General features: G+C 36.2%; 1 protein-coding gene across 1 annotated transcript in view; it reads right to left on the bottom strand.

Annotated features, from left to right (window-relative positions):
- Positions 1 to 18,924, bottom strand: part of DNAH8 (dynein axonemal heavy chain 8) — a 419,266-nt gene that overhangs the window by 180,510 nt on the left and 219,832 nt on the right. Inside the window, 9 exon segments of the mRNA XM_078155390.1 lie at positions 7,678 to 7,841; positions 10,591 to 10,700; positions 11,288 to 11,501; positions 12,451 to 12,573; positions 12,944 to 13,078; positions 14,626 to 14,768; positions 15,311 to 15,548; positions 18,357 to 18,497; positions 18,591 to 18,832. Of these exon segments, the coding sequence (XP_078011516.1) occupies positions 7,678 to 7,841; positions 10,591 to 10,700; positions 11,288 to 11,501; positions 12,451 to 12,573; positions 12,944 to 13,078; positions 14,626 to 14,768; positions 15,311 to 15,548; positions 18,357 to 18,497; positions 18,591 to 18,832 (1,510 nt within the window).

Below are 18,924 nucleotides of genomic sequence, written 5' to 3' on the forward strand. Positions count from 1 at the left end.
TGCAGCTGGTACTGATTGGAAGCTCTACTGCCCATAAACAATTCTGGGTTGCAGTTCCAGGGTAGAGAGGATCACTTGTGTTGCTCACAAGGGAAGAAGCATCCTGATCACAGTTCAAGGGCCAAGAGGAACACTAGCATTTAAGGCTGCAGGAGAGCAGGGGCCTTTCCTGGGTAAAGACCAGAGCAGAGACAAGGAGAGCAGTAACTATATATCTTCTAGGATAACACCACTTTTGAAGCATCCAAAACTTGAAGAACCCCTTCCCCCCACCCACGTAGCTCTGAAAACAGCAGCATGAAAAAGGCTAAAGTTTGGGACAGTGTCTCCCCACTCCTAGGTGAGCACAGCTCAACTTTAACATTGAGTTAAAAGTCCAGAAATAGGCTGGAAAAAGAGCAAACAATGGAATTTGACTATAAAAAGCTACTATGATGGTAAAAAAAGACCAAGACAAAAACTCAGTAGAACATAACAATGTAAAAACAGCTATAACCAAAGCCTCAAAGAAAAATGCTAATTGGATCTAAGACCAAGACGAATTCCTGGAAGAATTTTTTAAAAAAGAGAGATAAGAGTGGCAGAAGAAAAATTGGGAAAAACAATGAGAGTAATGCAAAAAATTATAAAAAGAGAACTAACGGCTTGGCACAAAAAATTCTAAAGAAAACCACACCTTAAAAAACAGAACTGGCCAAGTGGAAAAAGAGGTCCAAAAGCCCACTGAAGAAAAACAGTTCCTTAAAAATTAGAATTGGGCAAGTAGAAGCTTAATGATTCCATGAAACTTCAAGAAATAACACAACAAAATAATAATAAAAAAAAGAAAACATGAAATACATCATCAAAAAAAACCCAACAAAACAACAGATCTGGAAAATAGATCAAGGAGAGATAATTTAAGAACCATTGATGACTGTTTGAAAGCCATGATAAAAAAAGAGCCTAGACAACAAATTTCAAGAAATTACAAAGGAAAACTGCCCCAACAGAAATGGAAAAGACCCATTGATCACATGAATTAAGAGATCACAAAATGAAAACTACCAGGAATGCTATAGCCAAATTTCAAAGCTCCCAGGTCAAGGAGAAAATACTGCAACTAGCCAGAAAGAAATAATTCAAATACCATGGAGCCACAGTCATGATCATACAAGATTTAGCAGCTTCCATATTAAAGGAGTTGAGGATTTGGAATATGATATTCCAGAAGGCAAAGGAGCCAGAATTACAATGAAGAGTCACTTATCCAGCAAAACTGGGTATAATTCTTCAGGGGAAAAGATGGATATTTAATGAGATGACTTTCAAACATTCCTTATGAAAAGACCAGAGCTGAATAGAGAATCTGACATTGAAACACAAGACTCAAGAGAAGAACAAAATGGTAAACATGAAAGAGTAATTATAAAAGACCCAATAAAATTAAAATTTTGCATTCCTATATGGGAAAATGATACCTGTAACTCCTAAGAATTATCATTAGTTAGAAGGAATCTACCTAGACAGAGGGCATGAGAATCATTATATTGGAATGATCTCCAGAAACAAATGAAGAGGTGAGAAAAAGGGGTACATTGGGAGAAGGGGAAGGCAGAGGTAGAGAGGGAAGATTATCTCCAATAAGAGAGGCATGCAAGGAAGAGTTTATTCAGTGGATGGAGAATGAGGTTGGATGAGCAATGCTCGAACCTTACTCTCACTGGAATTGGCTCAAAGAGGGAAGGATACACACACATACACACACATACATGTGTGTGTGTGTGTGTGTGTGTGTGTGTGTGTGTATACACACACATACACTGAGTTGTGTACAGAAATGTAACTTATCTAATAGGTAAAAAGGAGGGGAATGGGACAAGTTATAAGGGTGAATGATAAAAGAGAGGGCAGATAAAGGGAGGCACTTGTTAGAAGCAAAATAGACTTTTGAGAAGGGACAGAATAAAAAGAGAGAAGGATAAACAGAAGAAAATAGGATCAAAGGAAATAGGCAGTAATCATAACTGTGAATGTGAATGAGTTGAGCTTACCCATAAAACAGAAGTAGATAATAGAATGGATTAGAAACCAGAATCCAACACTATATTGTGTACAAAAGACATACCTGAAACAGAGACATGCCATCTCTCCATCTACTGGTTGCTTCCCTATTGCCTACAGAAACATTCCCATGTCTTCCCCTATCCTCAAAGAAACCTTACTTTATTCTTCCATCTCTGCTAGCTATAATCTTGCATTTCTCTTCCCTTTTGTGGATGACCTCCTTAAAGCCATCTAAAAATCAGTGTCCCTGGGGACGTCCAGGAGCCAAGATGGTGGAGTAAGAAGTAAGTTGCTCTCACCCTCCCTTAATGATCTCTGAAAGGCCAGAAAATATTGCCCCAGCAAAAACCTGGAATAACTGAGCCAGCAGAAAGATGGGGTGCAGCAGTATTGCAGCCCCAAAAGCTCAGGGAATTAATGGGAAAGGCCCCTCTTGCTCTGGGGGAGAGGGAACAGTACAGAATGGGAGGTGTCTCAGCAAGCCAGCAGCAAGCCCTAGAATACTGGGAAAAAATCATGAGCCCCAGGGTGGTGGAGCAGACAAGTGTCAACACCAGGAACCGTACCTCCCTAAGGCCTCAGCACAGGGAGAGAAACAGGTAGACACCAGCTCAGAAAACCACCACTGGTGCTGGTATTCTCCAGCAGCCAAATCTCCCAGTGTTTCAGCACAACTCCAGAAGGCAAAGCTCCACGTTAGCAGACATCCTCCAGCAACCAAACATTCAAGTGCTTTAAAGAAGCCCAGGTGAGCATGTGTCCTCAAGAGGTCAGACTCCCCATCCCCACACTGACAGCTTCAGTGTCCCTGACCTCAGCTCAGCACCAGGTAATCTGCCAGATGCTTACAGGCTCCAGCTACCAGCATCTGAGGCTCCAGCACACAAAGCCAGTGATCAGGTCCCAGGCTCACCACAAAAGAAGCTTGGGTCAGTGCCCCCTGTGCTCCATCAGGAGAGCTCAATTTTAAAAGTCAAGAAATAGGCAAACATCATGAACAAAAAGCAGAAACAGACAAAGAACACAGATTCTTATTATGGGGACAGGGAAGATCAAGGCACAAATTCAGAAAAGGACAACATTGCCAACATACCCACAACCAAAATTTCAAAGAGTTCCATGAACTGGTCTCAAGCCCAAAAAACCTTCTTGGAAGAGCTCAAGAAGGATTTTAAAAGTAAAATAAGAGAAGTAAAAGAAAAATTGGGAAAAGAAATGAGAAGTATGCAAGAGAGAGTCAATAGCTGGGAAAAAGGACAAAAATCAACTGTAAAAAACAAGTCCATAAAAGTAGAATTGGCCAAATGGAAAAGGAGGCACAAAAACTCATTGAAGAGGAGAACTCTTTAAAAAGTAAAATGGGGCAAATGGAAAAGGAGATATAAAATCTAATCGAAGAAAACAATTCATTAAAAATTAGAATTGGGTAACTGGAAGCTAAAGATTCTATGAGATATCAAGAATCAGTCAAACAGGAGCAAGTAGGTAACACAGTAGATAGAACACTGGCCCTGGAGTCAGGAGGACCTGAGTTCAAATCTGGCCTCAGACACATAACACTCACCAGCTGTGCGACTATGGGCAAGTCACTTAATCCCAACTGCCTCACCCACCAAAAAAAAAAAAAAGGTTCAGTCAAACAGAAACAAAAGAATGAAAAAACAGAAGAAAATGCAAAATACCTCATTGGAAAAACAACTGACCTGAAAAATAGATCCAGGAGAGACAATTTAAAAATTATTGGTCTACCTGAAAATCATGATGGAAAAAAGACCCTGCACAGCATCTTTTAGGAAATCATCAAGAAAAAAATGCCCTGGGGCAGCTAGGTGGTGCAGTGGATAGAGCACCAGCCCTGCATTCAGGGGGACCTGAGTTCAAATCCGGCCTCAGACACATAACACTTCCTAGCTGTGTGACCATGGGCAAGTCACTTAACCCCATTGCCTAGCAAAAACAAAACACAAAAACAAAAAGTGCCCTGAGGTCTTAGAACCAGAAGGTAAAATAGTTATTGAAAGAATCCACCAATCACCTAAAAGAGATCCTAAATTGAAAATGCCAAGGAATATTGTAGCCAAATTCCAAAATTACCAGGTCAAAAAGAAAGTGCTGCAAGCAGCCCAAAAGAAACAATTTAAATATCATGGCACCACAGTCAGGATTACACAGACCTTGCAGCTTCTACATTAAAAGATCAGAGGGCATGGAATATGATATTCCATAAGGCAAAGGCTTGGATTACAACCAAGGATCAACTACCCAGCAAAATTGAGCATAATCTTTCAGAGGAGGAAATGGACATTCAACAAAATGGGAGACTTTCAAACCTTTCTGATGAAAAGACCAGAGCCCAACAGAAAATATGATCTTCAAATATAAGATTCATAAGAGACATAAAAAGGTAAACAGGAAAGAAAAATAAAACAACATGTTATTAATAAGAGCAAACTGTTTCCCTCCCTACATGGGAAGATGACATTTGTAACTCTTGAGAACTGTAGCATTATTATGTCATTTAAAAGAGGTATACATAGACAGAGGGCATGAGTATAAGTTCACTTCGAAGTGATGACAAAAATCCAATTCAGTAGTGTAAAGGGATTGTTCTGGGAGAAGAGGAAAGGAGGAGGCAGACAAGGGATAAATTACGTTACATGAAAAAGCACAAAAACCTATTATAGTAGAGCGAAAGGAGGGAGGGAGATGAGCATTGTTTGAACCTTATTCTCATCAGATTTGGCTCAAAAAGGGAATAACATAATCAGTTAGGTATAGAAATCTAACTTACCCATAGTAAGTAGGAAGGGAAAGGGGAAAGAAAAGGGAGGAGGATGATAGAAAGGAGGGCAGACTGAGGGAAGTGGTGGTTCAAAGCAAAACTCTAGTGAGGAGGGAAAAGGAGAATAGAGAGAAAAGCATAAACCGGGGGAAGACAGGTTAGAGAGAAAGACACAGTAATCATAACTGTCAATGTGAATGGGTTGAACTCTCCCATAAAACAGAAGTGGATAGCAGAGTGGATTAAGAACAATAATCTCACAATATGTTGTTTACAAGAAACACATTTGAAGCAGAGGGATACACACAGAATAAAGATAAAAGGTTGGAGTAGAATATATTATGCTTCAGCTGAAGTAAAAAAAAAAAAAGCAGGGGCAGCAATCCTGATTTCAGACAAAGGAAAAGCAAAAATAGATCTAATTAAAAGAGATGGGGGGGCAGCTAGATGGTTAAGTGGATAGAGCACCGGCCCTGAAGTCAAGAGGACCTGAGTTCAAATCTGGCCTCAGGCCAAACAGTTGACACTTACTAGCTGTGTGACCCCGGGCAAGTCATTCAACCAAAATTGCCTAAAAAAACCACCCATATATATCTATCTATCTATCTATATACATATATATATATATAGATAGATAGATAGATATAATATATGTGTGTATATATATATATATATATATATATATATAGATAGATAGATAGATAGATAGATAGATAGATAGATATGAAAAGAGATACGGGAGGGAAGTACAACCTGCTAAAAATAGACAATGAAGTAATATTATTGCTAAATATATATGTAACAAGTGGTATAGCATTCAAATTCTTAGAGGAGAAGTTAAGAGAATTAAAGGAAGAAATAGATTAAAAAAAAACTATACTAGTGGGGGACCTCAATCTCCTCCTCTCAGAACCAGATAAATCTAACCATAAAATAAACAAGAAAGAAGTAGATGAATAGAACTTCAGAAAAGTTAGATATGGTTGACCTCTGGAGAACACTGAATGGGGACAGAAAGGAATACATCTTTTTCTCAGCAGTAGATGGCACCTACATAAAAACTGACCATGCGCTAAGGCATTAAAAAACCTCACAATCCAATGCAGAAAGGCAGAAATATTAAATGCATCTTTTTCAGATCATGCTGCAATAAAAATTACATGTAACAAAGGGCCATGAAAAGACAGACTAAAAACTAACTGGAAACTAAATAATCTAATCCTAAAGAACGAATGGGTCAAAACAACAAATCATAGAAGCAATCAATAGCCTCACACAAGAGAATGAATAATGAGACAACATACCAAAACTTATGGGATGCAGCGAAAGCTGTTCTTAGGGGAAATTCTACATATCTATCTAAATGCTTACATGAATAAAATAGAGAAGGAAGAGATCAATGAATTGGGCATGCAAGTAGAAAAGCTAGAGAAAGAACAAATTGAAAATCTCCAACTAAATACCAAATCAGACATTCTGAAAACCAAAACAGAGATTAATAAAATTGAAATTAAGAAAACTATTGAACTAATAAATAAAACAAAGAGCTAGTTTTATGAAAAAAACAATAAAATAGACAAACCTTTGGTTGATTTGATTTAAAAAAAGAAAGAAGAAAACCAAATTACTAGTATCAAAAATGAAAAGGTTGAATTCTCCAGCAATGAAGAGGAAATCAAAACAATAATTAGGAGCTATTTTGTCCAACTGTATGACAATAAATTTGACAATCTTACTGAAATGGATGAATATTTACAAAAATACTAATTGCCAAGATTAACAGAAGAGGCAATAAAATACTTAAATAACCCCATTTCAGAAAAAGAAATAGAACAAGCCATCAATGAACTCCTTAAAAAATAATCTCCAGGGCCAGATGTTGTGATTGAAAAATTCATCTGCTTTGTGGCCAACCCAATGACATCCTTCTCCAAACTGAGGTTCACAGATGACAGATCTACAGATCATTATCAGTTGCATCCTTCAAGTCTTTCCCATTTGATAAGACCTACTTGAGCTTATGCTACATTGGCATAGCCTTTAAGAACCTCAGGTGAGCTCCATGGCATGGCTGAGGTATGAGAAAAGGGCTTTAATAGAAGACCAAAGTTACATGTTCCATTAACTGGGCATGACCATTCAAGCAGCTATAAACTAATCAAACTCTACTAAATTCCTTCTCTATTTTATTCATGTAAGCATTTAGTAAAACACATATTATGCCATTTTGTCCACAAGGAATATTTTTATTAAATTAGTATTGGTCTCGGGCATTCCCTTGAAGGATCAACCTAGTAACCATCTCAAAGTGGGGAGAACTAACCTTTCAAAATACTGCCTTATTAATCTTGATCTTTTCATTTGCCCTACTTCTAAGTATGTTGGCTAAATCATAGGGTACTATTCCTTCTTGAGTAGTCAAGTATTGTGTTTTATAGGTTGACGATAAGCCCAAAGACTGACTGTATGGTCTACACAGTCCTCAAATTTTTTTTAGCAACTATATGGACTTAAAAATTGTCATAGCATTCTAGATGTAGATAAAACAGCATACACTGCAGTAAAGCCACTATTTCACATGAGAGAGTTTATCAGATCTGTTGAGGTAATCTATGTATTGGATTGCCCAATGATGAATAGATAGAAAAAAGAAGTATAAAAGAAAACAAAACCAAGTCAGCTAGCAAAGTATTTTTTTCCAATAGAATGTAGGTGGAAGATTATATCAGTGCTATTACTTACCACTTACAAGTAAAACCACTTTTTTATTTTAACTGGAGTAGATACATCAAGAATGTTCTATTAGTATAAAAATATCCTATATGCTTCACAAGAAATTATTTAGGTACCTATCTGCAATTACTCTGTTGCACTCATGTCTGAAAAGTGACAGGAGAACAGTAAGTGAGTCACACTCTTCTGCTTTTATAGTTAACATTCCTTGCCAAATTCTGGAGAGATCTCGAAGATTGAAGATGTAGTGAAATTTTGATGGAGTTGGCAGCATTTTTACCTAAAGCAAAAATATACCCAGTGTTCAAAAATAACATTTATATGGTAAAAAACAAGGATGCAAACTTCTAGGAAAGAATGATCCTCTCTTATACTATTCTAGAGGTATGACCCTGGCCAAGTCACTTAACTTCCATCTGCCTTAAGTTTCCTCATCTGTAAATGGAGATAATAATAGCATTTACCTCTCAGGATTACTGTGAAGATAAAATGAGACATTTATAAAGCACTTCAAACTTTGAAGTGCTATATAAATGCTATCTAGTATTATTATTGTTGTTAAAATAGTCATACTTGGGTAATATGTTCAGAACAGTTTTAGCTTTATAAAGCTTTTTTAAAAACTGACAAAAGTATTCCAATCTAAAACTTCTAAAATATACCCCAAAGTAGACTAATGTAATATTAAGACTACAAAATATCTTATAGACACATAGCTATACATGTATAGTTCTATCTATACCAATTCTTGTTCCCTAGTAAGACAATTTCAGAGGCATAGGGTCTTATCCTATGTGTTGAAAGTGGATTTTTAGGAGAGTATAACTGACTCCATTTTTGCTATCTTTGCTATTACTATATTTCTTTCTTTTTCTGTGTTACACTGAATGTACTGAATGTTTCCTTCAGTACTTCTCTTACTTTTTGGAAAACTCATAGAATTTGAGCAATTTAAGGAATGCACTCCCTTTTCTTTATTCTATCTACTAAAATAGGAAGTAGAAGGAGTTTAACAAATTTGAATTAACTAACTGCTGATGAAGTTTTAAGAAACTGTTTTCTCTGGTCTGGTGTGAAAAGCTATGCAGGCCTTTGCAATGGTTTAAGCATCCTTTCTCTTTTCCTAAAAACCTTGCCTTTTCTCACCCTCCCTATTCTTACCTAATCTCTCTGAATCCCTTGGCTCACAAGGAGAGGCTAGAAATATGTCATCTGTAGAACTGTGTCACATACGTAAGGATCACCTACAAATAGGGTGTGTTACACTCTTAAGTAGATAAAGAAATTGCAGTATATCTGTCTGTCTGTAAGCTGGCTTATTGGTGCAGTGGCTAATAAGGATCCTGAAAATGCTTGCAACATATGCACTGTATCCAGACATGTGATATGTAGATTAAGACATATGACTACAATGGCAACAAACCACATTAATCCATGCTAACTGCACCTTTATTAGAAAACACAAGTATTTGGACTGACATATGAGTTTAATGTTTGAATTGGAGTTCACAAGAGCTGAAGAAGTGGCATGTCACCTTTACTTCTGGGAAGAATATATGAGATAATATCTAATTCTGTTTGTTAAAATCAGCTAACATAAGTGTTATTAAATTTAGGTTTTAATATTACAAACTATTGGGGCAGCTAGGTGGCGCAGTAGATAGAGCACCAGCCCTGGCGTCAGGAGGACCTGAATTCAAACCCGGCCTCAGACCAAACACTTGACACTTACTAGCTGTGTGACCCTGAGCAAGTAACTTAACCCCAACTGGCCATAAAAAAAATATTATAAATTGTTGGCAGAAGGTTTGTTTTGTTTTCTGCAGGGGAAATAAAGCTACGAATACATATTATCTTAAATATCTTCTGAATGAGAGATGGCTTGGCTGTGTTATCAATTTTATTTTACTTGATCACAGGCTGCATTTTAAGTCCCATCAATTTTAAGTCTTTATAGGTACAATTTCATTAAGGAGAGACTCAATCGAATTAAAATATTATTGGTTGAAAAATGGGTTTTACGTAATATTGATTCGAAATATTATTTTATTTAGGAAAACATCTTTGGCAAAATTATTTGGGAATAAACTAAGTGATCAATGACATGTTGATTTGTGAATATGAAATTCCTTTTGATAGAAAGCAGGGCCACACCTTTGCAAAAAGTGGTAGATTTTCATACTCTATGATGGTTTGGGGACACAGTCAGCATGGAATATAGAGTTGTAGCATAAAGTATTTAAACCATGAAATAACTATTATGCTTTTATCTAGAGTATTAAAGGGTTTATCAGGAATGTTTAAGGATGGATAATTTATAAGTTCTTGCTATTATGTTTAGATTTGAAAAAGCTGTTAGATTTATGCCATTGAAAGCTGGAAATAAATTTTCAACAATGCTGAGAGGTATACAAATTTAGGCATCATAAAGCCAGTTGCCTTTGCATAATTTTAACACAATCTATACTTGTTTGCCTTTTCATGAAATGTTTCCCTAAATCATCCAGTAAAAGCTCCCTTGGGTATGTATTACTTAGCCCTTTTAATGGTGTTTGGGCGGTGTTGTAAGAAGGGTTAGGTAACTGGGGCTTTGTCCAATGCACCTAATTTTAGAAAAGACAGACAATATTTGTCATTTTTTTTTTGATGAGGCAATTGAGGTTAAATGACTTGCCCACAGTCACACAGCTGGTAAGTTTTATGTGTGTCTGAGGCTGGATTTGAACTCAGGTTCTCCTGACTCCAGGGTTGGTGCTTTATCCACTGTGTCACCTAGCTGCCCCAGTATCTGTAATTCTTTAACAGCATAGAGATCCTGTTTGTCTACTCTATCATACAGTATTTTATGCTATATCATTCATAGTAAAGGAATTTCGCCTAGAGATACTGAAAGAATCATTCAGCCCTAATATCTGATCCCTGGATTTGAAGTCAAGTTATACACCTATGGAATTTATATCTCCCTATAAGAGGAAAATTAAGCTGATTGATATAGGTGACATATTTTGATCTATCATACTCTTTCGTACCTTAGTCCATTGCCATAGTATTCTACTAGCTGAAACTAATCTCATGATCATTTCACATATTTCAGGCTTGAAATGTCTACAAGCATCAAAGTAGCCACATCCAATTACTCCTGAAAATAGAAGAAATTAAGGACACAAACTTTAATAACGTTACACGGCATATCTTTATCATAAAAAATAAATCACTGCACATATTTACCTATCTATTCTAGCAATAACTATGGTAATTAATCTCAGGAACCAAATAACACTCAAATAACATGGTAGCTATGAGCAAGGAAAGCAGAAGTTGAAGGGTAAATCCAGTCTGAAGGTTTTTTAATCCCCTGTTAGTGTGCCCTTCATTTAAAATCATCATAGTTTTTTGATGAGTCTTCCTCACTTCAGGCCCAGCACTCTACGCACCATGCTACCTACCTGCCCTAGTACCAACTATAAGAGCATAGTAAATAATACTCTCTAAAAACTAATTAACTAAATAGTGATTCCAATTTATTTGTTGGCTAACTAATTGATATCACTGATAATCAATGAAGATAGAAATTACTGAGGTCTCATGAGCTAGAGCACTAGAAACATATCCCCAAAACTTTCCAAACTCCAACAGGAGAGGTAGCAGCTGCTTTTTGCTTGCTAGTAGAAATGGAGTTAGGGATCATATGTTACATAAACAATATGAAAGAGAAAGAGAATATACCAAATATTTTGTCTATTGATGCATTTGATGGCAATGTGCAATTAAACACAGTAAACTGTCTTTTCAAACGTTGTGGAATATCATTTCGACCCCCTCCTGGATGTATCATTGCTGCTATTATCTGCACATCAACAATTGTAGTGAAGTCTCCAGGTTTATCCAAGCTATACATTCCTTTCATTTCCATCATCTGTCTTACAATTTCATTAGTTATCTGAAAATTTGTAAAAACAAATTTTTCATATCACCTCAGGATGATATTCAATTTAATTCCACAAGCATTAATTAAGTGCCTGCTACCCAAAAGGCACCATTCTAAACACTAAGGATTCAAAAGTGAAAGAGAAACAAAACTTGCCTTCAAGGAATTGACAAATCTACCAGAGGGACATATAGGACACAAGTATAATGCCGGGAAAATTGAGGAGGAAGAGAGCACTTAATAAAGAAGATTTGGGAAGGTGTAACAACAGATAAGGTAGCCCCTGAATCTCAGATGAAAACAAGCATGCTGGGAGGTAGAGGAGGAAAGAATACATTTCAGTCATGAGGAACAGCTTGTGGGGATGTGTAAAATTGGTAGGTGGAGGGCCAAATTTGGCCATTTTGGTTGAAATATACTTCTACAGGAGAATAACATGGAATAAGAATGGAAAAATAAGTAGGAGTCAGATTCAACAGGACTTAAATGCCAGGCTAAAAAGTGATCAGACTGTTAGGAGGATTATTTTGCCAGTTGTATGGAGGAAGAAACAGGGAGACCAATTAGGAGGCTATTACAATAGTTCTAGTGAAAGGTGACAGAGGCCTAGATTAATTCTAAAGTTTATAGAATTGGCACAGAAAAGCACACATTCAACAAAGAGTTCACACCCAAGAGGAAAAAAAACATTCAATGGGTATATCTTGGCTCAGATTGACCTTTATAGCTTGGGACTTCTGAGATAGAAAGATACTAGATAGAAAGAATGTATAAGCAGTGTTCAGGACTGGAACGAAGGGCAGAGCTCTAGGAAGACAATGACTGGAAACAGGTTACTGCAGGGTAAGGTGTTGTCATCGTTTGAGTATTTTTAAATTGTGGGTTATTTTGGTACAGAATTAAAAAACCCACAAAAACCCATGATTGGATTGTGTGTACATGTATAATATTTCAGTTATACCTGGTCTCCCCATTCATTAATTACTGGCATATTAATATCATCAATAAATACAGTCATTTTTCTTCCTCCTGGTGGTCCATATGTGCTTCCCATTCGCTTATCCACATAACTTTCAATTGTTCTCTAGAGAAAAGTAAATGGTTTGTTTCAGGGTTTTTTAATTGATTTATTTAAAAAGGATTAGTATCATTGTTCATATATTACTTCAGCTTATTGAAATTAGTATATGTAGAATACATACATATATAAAGCAATTCCAAGAAAAATGCATTAACTATTAGAATATTAACCACTGACTGGAGTTAAACTAGAAAGAGTTTCCCTATACCTCAGGACTTAAAAATATGTTTATTATTTTGGGGAATCAAGAAGTATACCTACTAGAGATAAAATGGAAATAGATATAAAGCCTCTTATCTACTCTAATGTTAAAACATTTAAAATATTTATAACCATACACACCTATGAAGAACCTATACAATTTGGGCTTTACCTGAAACATCATTGGTTCTGTGGCAGATGAAAAGTTTAGACATTTAGATAAATGTACTTCAGGGTCATACTTTTTCATATAGGCTTTAATCATAACAGTTTTTGCTGTTCCCTGTTCTCCTATAAGTAAAACTGCCTGTAATGACAGAGTGAGAGATGAAGAGCCTTTAAAAATTTTGCATTTACTGGAATTCTTTGGTGGCTTCACTAACCTCTCTCCTTGCCAACATATTATACCCTTTTCAAACACCTTCCACTCCCAACATCTTTTACTTGGCCTCTGCAGACCCTTATTTTCCTCTCTATTTTCACAACCCATGGCCCATGTAACATGCCCCTTGTCTACCTACCACCACAAAGATTTCTATGTAGATGATGATTAGGTGCCAATGAGTCTAAGGCTAACATCTTGGCATACAATATAAGGGAGCTGTGCCAATTGATACAAATTGGCTAAAGGGTAGCCATGTCATACTTTCTTATTTCTCACCAGGCAAAAAGTAGGGCCTCCAATGTGGCTGATGGTTCTCCAACAGCTCCCAGGCTCTGACTCACACTACTAACAATTCCTTTCCCTCTCAGATTGTCATCCACCTAGATATCTTCTACATACCTAATTATTTACAAGTTGTCTCCTCCATTGGAATGGGAGCTTCCTGAGGGAACATTTGTGCCTTTCTGTGCATCTCTAGAACTTAGCACAGTGCCTGGTACATGGTGAGCACTTAATGCTTACTGAATGACTGAGCAGCTAGCTTACTGCAACAGCTTCCCGCTTGTCTCTCCCCACTCCAGTCCATCCTACTCACTGACACCCAAGTAATTATCCTTAAACACAGATCTGACCATTGGCTGCTCTACACAATCAACTCCAGGTGTTTACCTATTTATTTATTTATTAACTTTAGGATAAAATAGAAACTCTTCTGTTTAGTTTTTAAAGCCTTACACTACTTGCCCCAAACTATCTTTCCAGCTTCACTGGAAAGTGCTCTGCAAACCAAAACTCTTCTCTCTGTTCTTTGCACACATCTCTTTCCTCTGTATCTCTGCACTCATTGGTGAGATACACTCCTAGACTCATTGCTGTGTTCCTTTCACCTGATAAGGAACCTCTCTTCCTTTAAGCAGCAGCTCAGGAATTCTCTTCTGCACTGTCTTTGTTGATAAGGCCTAAATGATAGTGCCTTCCCCCCTAAATGAGCTTTTATTTAATTAACCATAGTACATATATGTATTTATTCATTTTTTATTTATGCTGCATCTGTGTATTGATGTCTTTGTCTCTTCCATTAGAAGTCAGCTCCTTGTAATGTGCACAGTTCCTAGCATATAGTAAGTGCTTAATAAATCCTCTTAACTGATCAACTTCTTAAGATGGATTGTTTCATTCTCTCTACTTGTAACCCCAGCATTTCATATCAACCTGGAACACAGTAAACCCTTAACAAATGATTGATTGATTAACATAGTAAACATGTATCTATGTATACATACATGTGGCTGTAAATGTGGGGGATCAATCCATTTGTTTGTATGAACTCATTTATGTAGGTTGATGTTTTGTGTGACTGTCTATGTTTGCAACTGTGCATAGGTTCATACCTGAGTTTTCTCTGCTCTTTAGAAGGCACAAGTACCTATGTAGCTTGCAATTAACTAAGAAAACACATATAGACTTACTTTGTATTGTTTTGCTATTGTATCTATCAAAAAATTGCTTCTAACATTATCAACATTTGGAACCAAAATTGATGAATATTCTGGAATACTGTCAGTTGGATAAACATATGGTTCAACCTTTTTGTTCCAATGTTCCCAGTCACCTATAAAAATGTAGATAATTTTGGCTGTAAAACCATACCTATAGCAGGTTAATTAGAATGAAAACATAACATTAAAAACACTTGTCCAAATATGTATAACTATAAGAAAAATCAAATCTATCACCTAATCACATTGTTCCTAATAAATTATAAACTCTCTTAAAACAAAAGCCATGTCTTAATCATGTGTATCTCATCCAGCATCTAAAATAGAACTTCATACACAGTAGACACTACATAAGTGCTTGACTGAATAGTACTTGGTAAATGCTTGCTGCTTGAATTATTTAATAATATTTTTAAATAATTAAAAAAATAAGTCTGTGAAGAAATCTTCCTATGAAACCCTAACCTGAGGTAAGAGAATAAACATCTACAGAGATGAAGGGAATGTTAATTAACATTGAAGCCTGAAAAATGGGAAATATTCACCACTATGAATAAAAATCACAAATGTAAATAAGAGCATGTAAATTTTTTAAATTCCCAGTGAACTTTTATGTTTTCAAATGCTCAAGAAATGACTGCTATTGGTAACTTACCATAATCAGTGACAAAAAACTCATACATTGTGTGATTACTTTCTTCTGGAATGTCTGGCAAATCTATTTTACTTCGATGACTTCTCAAAAAATATTCAAGCTTTTCTCTGCTATCCAGCTCCAGAAGGGCTCCTAAACTCCACATAAGGCCAAACACAAATAATTTCTGGATATGTTCATTAGAAGCAACACCACCTTCTTCCTTGGAAGGAATTAAACCTTCCAGAAGATTGAGGGACTGGAAATGAAAGAGAAGAAAGAAAGAAGATATTAGGTATGTTTATCCTAGGTATTACTTGAGCAGCAGAATCTGAAGGGGGGCATAATTTAAGAAAATCAAAATTATAAGCTTAATAACTATTATCTAAAACAAACAAACATACAAAACTAGGAGTAAAATCTTATGTAAAATCCATAGCATCTAATTAAGAGAAATGAAATTTTAACAAACATACAAGAAATGATTCTGTTTTATGTTCCTTTTCATGTTTGTCTGAACTTCTGCCGTCTTTGGTTTTATTTTCATTTTTTCTTTATATAAAGGAAAAGCAAATTAGGAAAAAATTTAAAGTTCCTTAAATCATATATTTTATTTATTTTCGATATTTTATATTATCGGATATATGATACGGGATGGATTTTTATACTATGATAATATAAATTCATCAATCCTGAGCTTTTTAAACAAAAATACCTGAAAATCATCTCTTTATATGCTAAGATGTAAGTTAACAGCTGTGTACTTTCCAAGTCAGTGCTAAACTCCAATCTAAATTCAATTTTAATCTTACTATATATCATTTTCTTCTTTCTCATATCTTTAACCTAGTTCTACCATGTTCAAGGCTAGGCATTATGGATACAAAGACAAAAATGAAACATTCCCTACCTTCAAGGAGCTTATACTCTAGTGGAAGAATATATGTACTCAGATGAATATGATTCAAGATAATTTGAGGAAGGAGAGATCACCAGCAACTGGGTGGATCAAGGATGCTTTCACTGGATCAGGTAGCACCTAAGGTTAGCCTTGAAGGCAATGAAAGATTCTGACAGAGGGACACGAGGATGGCTTTCATTCCAAGTGTGGAGTGCTTGAGCAAAAAATGGAGGTGGAAGAGGAGATGCCAACTTCATGTAAAAGTTAAATTGCATAAAAAAGAGCAGTCTCTAAAATGATACTGGTTGGGGCTAGATTCTTGAGTACATTAAATTCCAGGCTAAGGAGTTTACATTTTACTCTCTAAGAATAAGAAGCTGCTGAAAGATTTTTAAGTGGCATGGTAAGACCTGTGCCTTAGAAAAATTATTTTTGGCAACTATGTAGAGGATGCATTAGAAATGGAAGAAACAGGATGTAGGAAGCCCAATTAAGAGTCTATTATTGTAGTTGAAATAATATGATATGAAGGCAGGTCCTCTTTCAAAGCCAGCATTCAAACCTATGTCCTGTGCTGTCAAGTAGAAAGATCTTTCCACTGTATCATGAAGTTAAGATAACATTGACAATCCCTCTCCTTACCACTGCTACCATCCTCATTCAAGATCTCATTACCTCTCTTCTAGGTTGTCTTGGAATAGATATCTAAGCATACAGTGTCTTCAGCTCTCCAAGTCAGATTAATTTTCCTAATGCAAGAGATATCATGGAGGTTGAACAAGAGGACTTGCCATTTAACTGGATATAGGGAGAGAGAGAGGAAGAAATCAAGGATGACTCCCAAGTCACAAGCCTGGATAACTGGAAGAATGATAGTGTCCTCAACAGAAATTAAGAAGTTTGGAAGAAGGCTAGGTTTAGGGAGAAGGATGATAAGTTCTGTTTTAGACATGTTGAGTTTCACGTGCCAGGGGGACATTTGGGTAGAGTTGTCCAGTAGCAACTAATAACATGCAACTGAAGTTAAGGGAAGAAATAAGGACCATATATATAGATGTGGAAGTTATCATTGTAGAGAAGATAAGTGATCCATGGGATATGGTGATATCTCTAAAGGGAAAAAGAAATACATATATATATCTATGGGAGATGATGGGACCTGCCCAAAGCTGCACAGGTGGTAAACACAGGAGAGGAGTCTTGAACATGGGTCCTCTAACTCGAGAGCCAGTATTCTTCTCTCTGTACCATGACTAAAAACAACTAGAAGAAGTTGACTATATCACAATCATGTCATTAAGTTCCTGATAGTGATTTAGAGTTACCTTTTGCTTTTGTATACACTGGATAAGCAAACACCAATTCTGCCATCCAAGTTTTCCTTGACATTGAATTCTCAACCGCTATACACTACTTTTTGCTACTATTTTATAAAATGTTGGTTTTTAATTCTAATGTCAGATCCCTTTTCAAATAACTAAGTTTGACTCGGGGGAGAGTATACCTCAAATTTCCTTTACTTTTTATTTATTCTCTTTGTATTTATTCTTTATATTTTTATTTATGTGACTTATCTTTCCCTTAGAATTGTTTCTTGAAAAGAGAGATTGTTTTCTTTCTTTGAATTTATATTCCCAGCACCTAGCCCAGTTCCTGGAACATAACAGACAATCAACAAATAAATGTTGATCAATGGGTTTCCATTTCATGGGAGCTGAAAACAGATAATAGCAAATAGAGATAAAATGACTACAAGATTTAGAGTTATAAGGAACCTTAAAGATCATCTACCAAGGTTCTTATTTTATAAATGAGAAAACTGAAGCCCTGGAAGGGGGAATGTCTCCCTCAAACTCACAACACAGATAGCAAATAACAGCTGGGATGTGAACTCAGTTCCTCCGACTTCAAATCCATTAAACTTTCTATTATAGTGCATATTTTCTTCACTATATCAGGTTGCTGTTGGTGACAATGACAGTATGGAGTCTCTGACAATCCCGTCTTTTGTCCTTCTAGCATATGATTTGACAAAATCATATTAAAATGTTTCTACCCTCAGCTAACCTCATAGGCTGAAATAATGTTTAATTTGCTGAAAATTGTAATAGGTTACAAAAAATGATCTTGCAATCTAAATAATCCAAGTATCCACAAACGTCCTACCTGTGTAATATAGTTACACTCTAAGAGCTGCATTTTTGGATTAAGATTTAGGATCATATATGTATATGCATCTTCAAACACTTTGTCATACATCTCAAGTAATATAGTAGATTCCTGTGGACTACGCTTTTTAAGCCATGCCTGTAACAGAGAAATTGAAGATCTCCTTAATGAGAAAGCCATCTCTCCCCTCCCCAAACCCCAAGAACATATTTATATATCTGTCATCCACACCTGTAATATTGCCCTCCAAGAAAGAGCAGAACTACTGATGTAGACCATACCCATCCTAGAAACAGTGGCAGGAGAGGCATTCTCGATGTTGTGTACTTCGAATAACAGTTTACAGCTGGGAGCCATGGGAATTCGATCCCCATTGGCTAATGTGAGAGTTTTATTGTCATCCAACACAGAATTTAAGTTCTCAATCCAAATGGCATCAACAGGCCCATCTAAAACCAGGAAGATATTTTCTCCTGTAAATAAAGTAGAAAAATATTGTTTTTATAATACTTCATTGAAGTATTCATTGGATACTTGCCTTGTGCTATTAATGAGCTGGTAGAAA

The sequence above is a fragment of the Phascolarctos cinereus genome, unplaced genomic scaffold (genome assembly GCF_003287225.1).
Source record: "Phascolarctos cinereus isolate Bilbo 61053 unplaced genomic scaffold, phaCin_HiC Scaffold_5;HRSCAF=322, whole genome shotgun sequence".
Taxonomy (NCBI): domain Eukaryota; kingdom Metazoa; phylum Chordata; class Mammalia; order Diprotodontia; family Phascolarctidae; genus Phascolarctos; species Phascolarctos cinereus.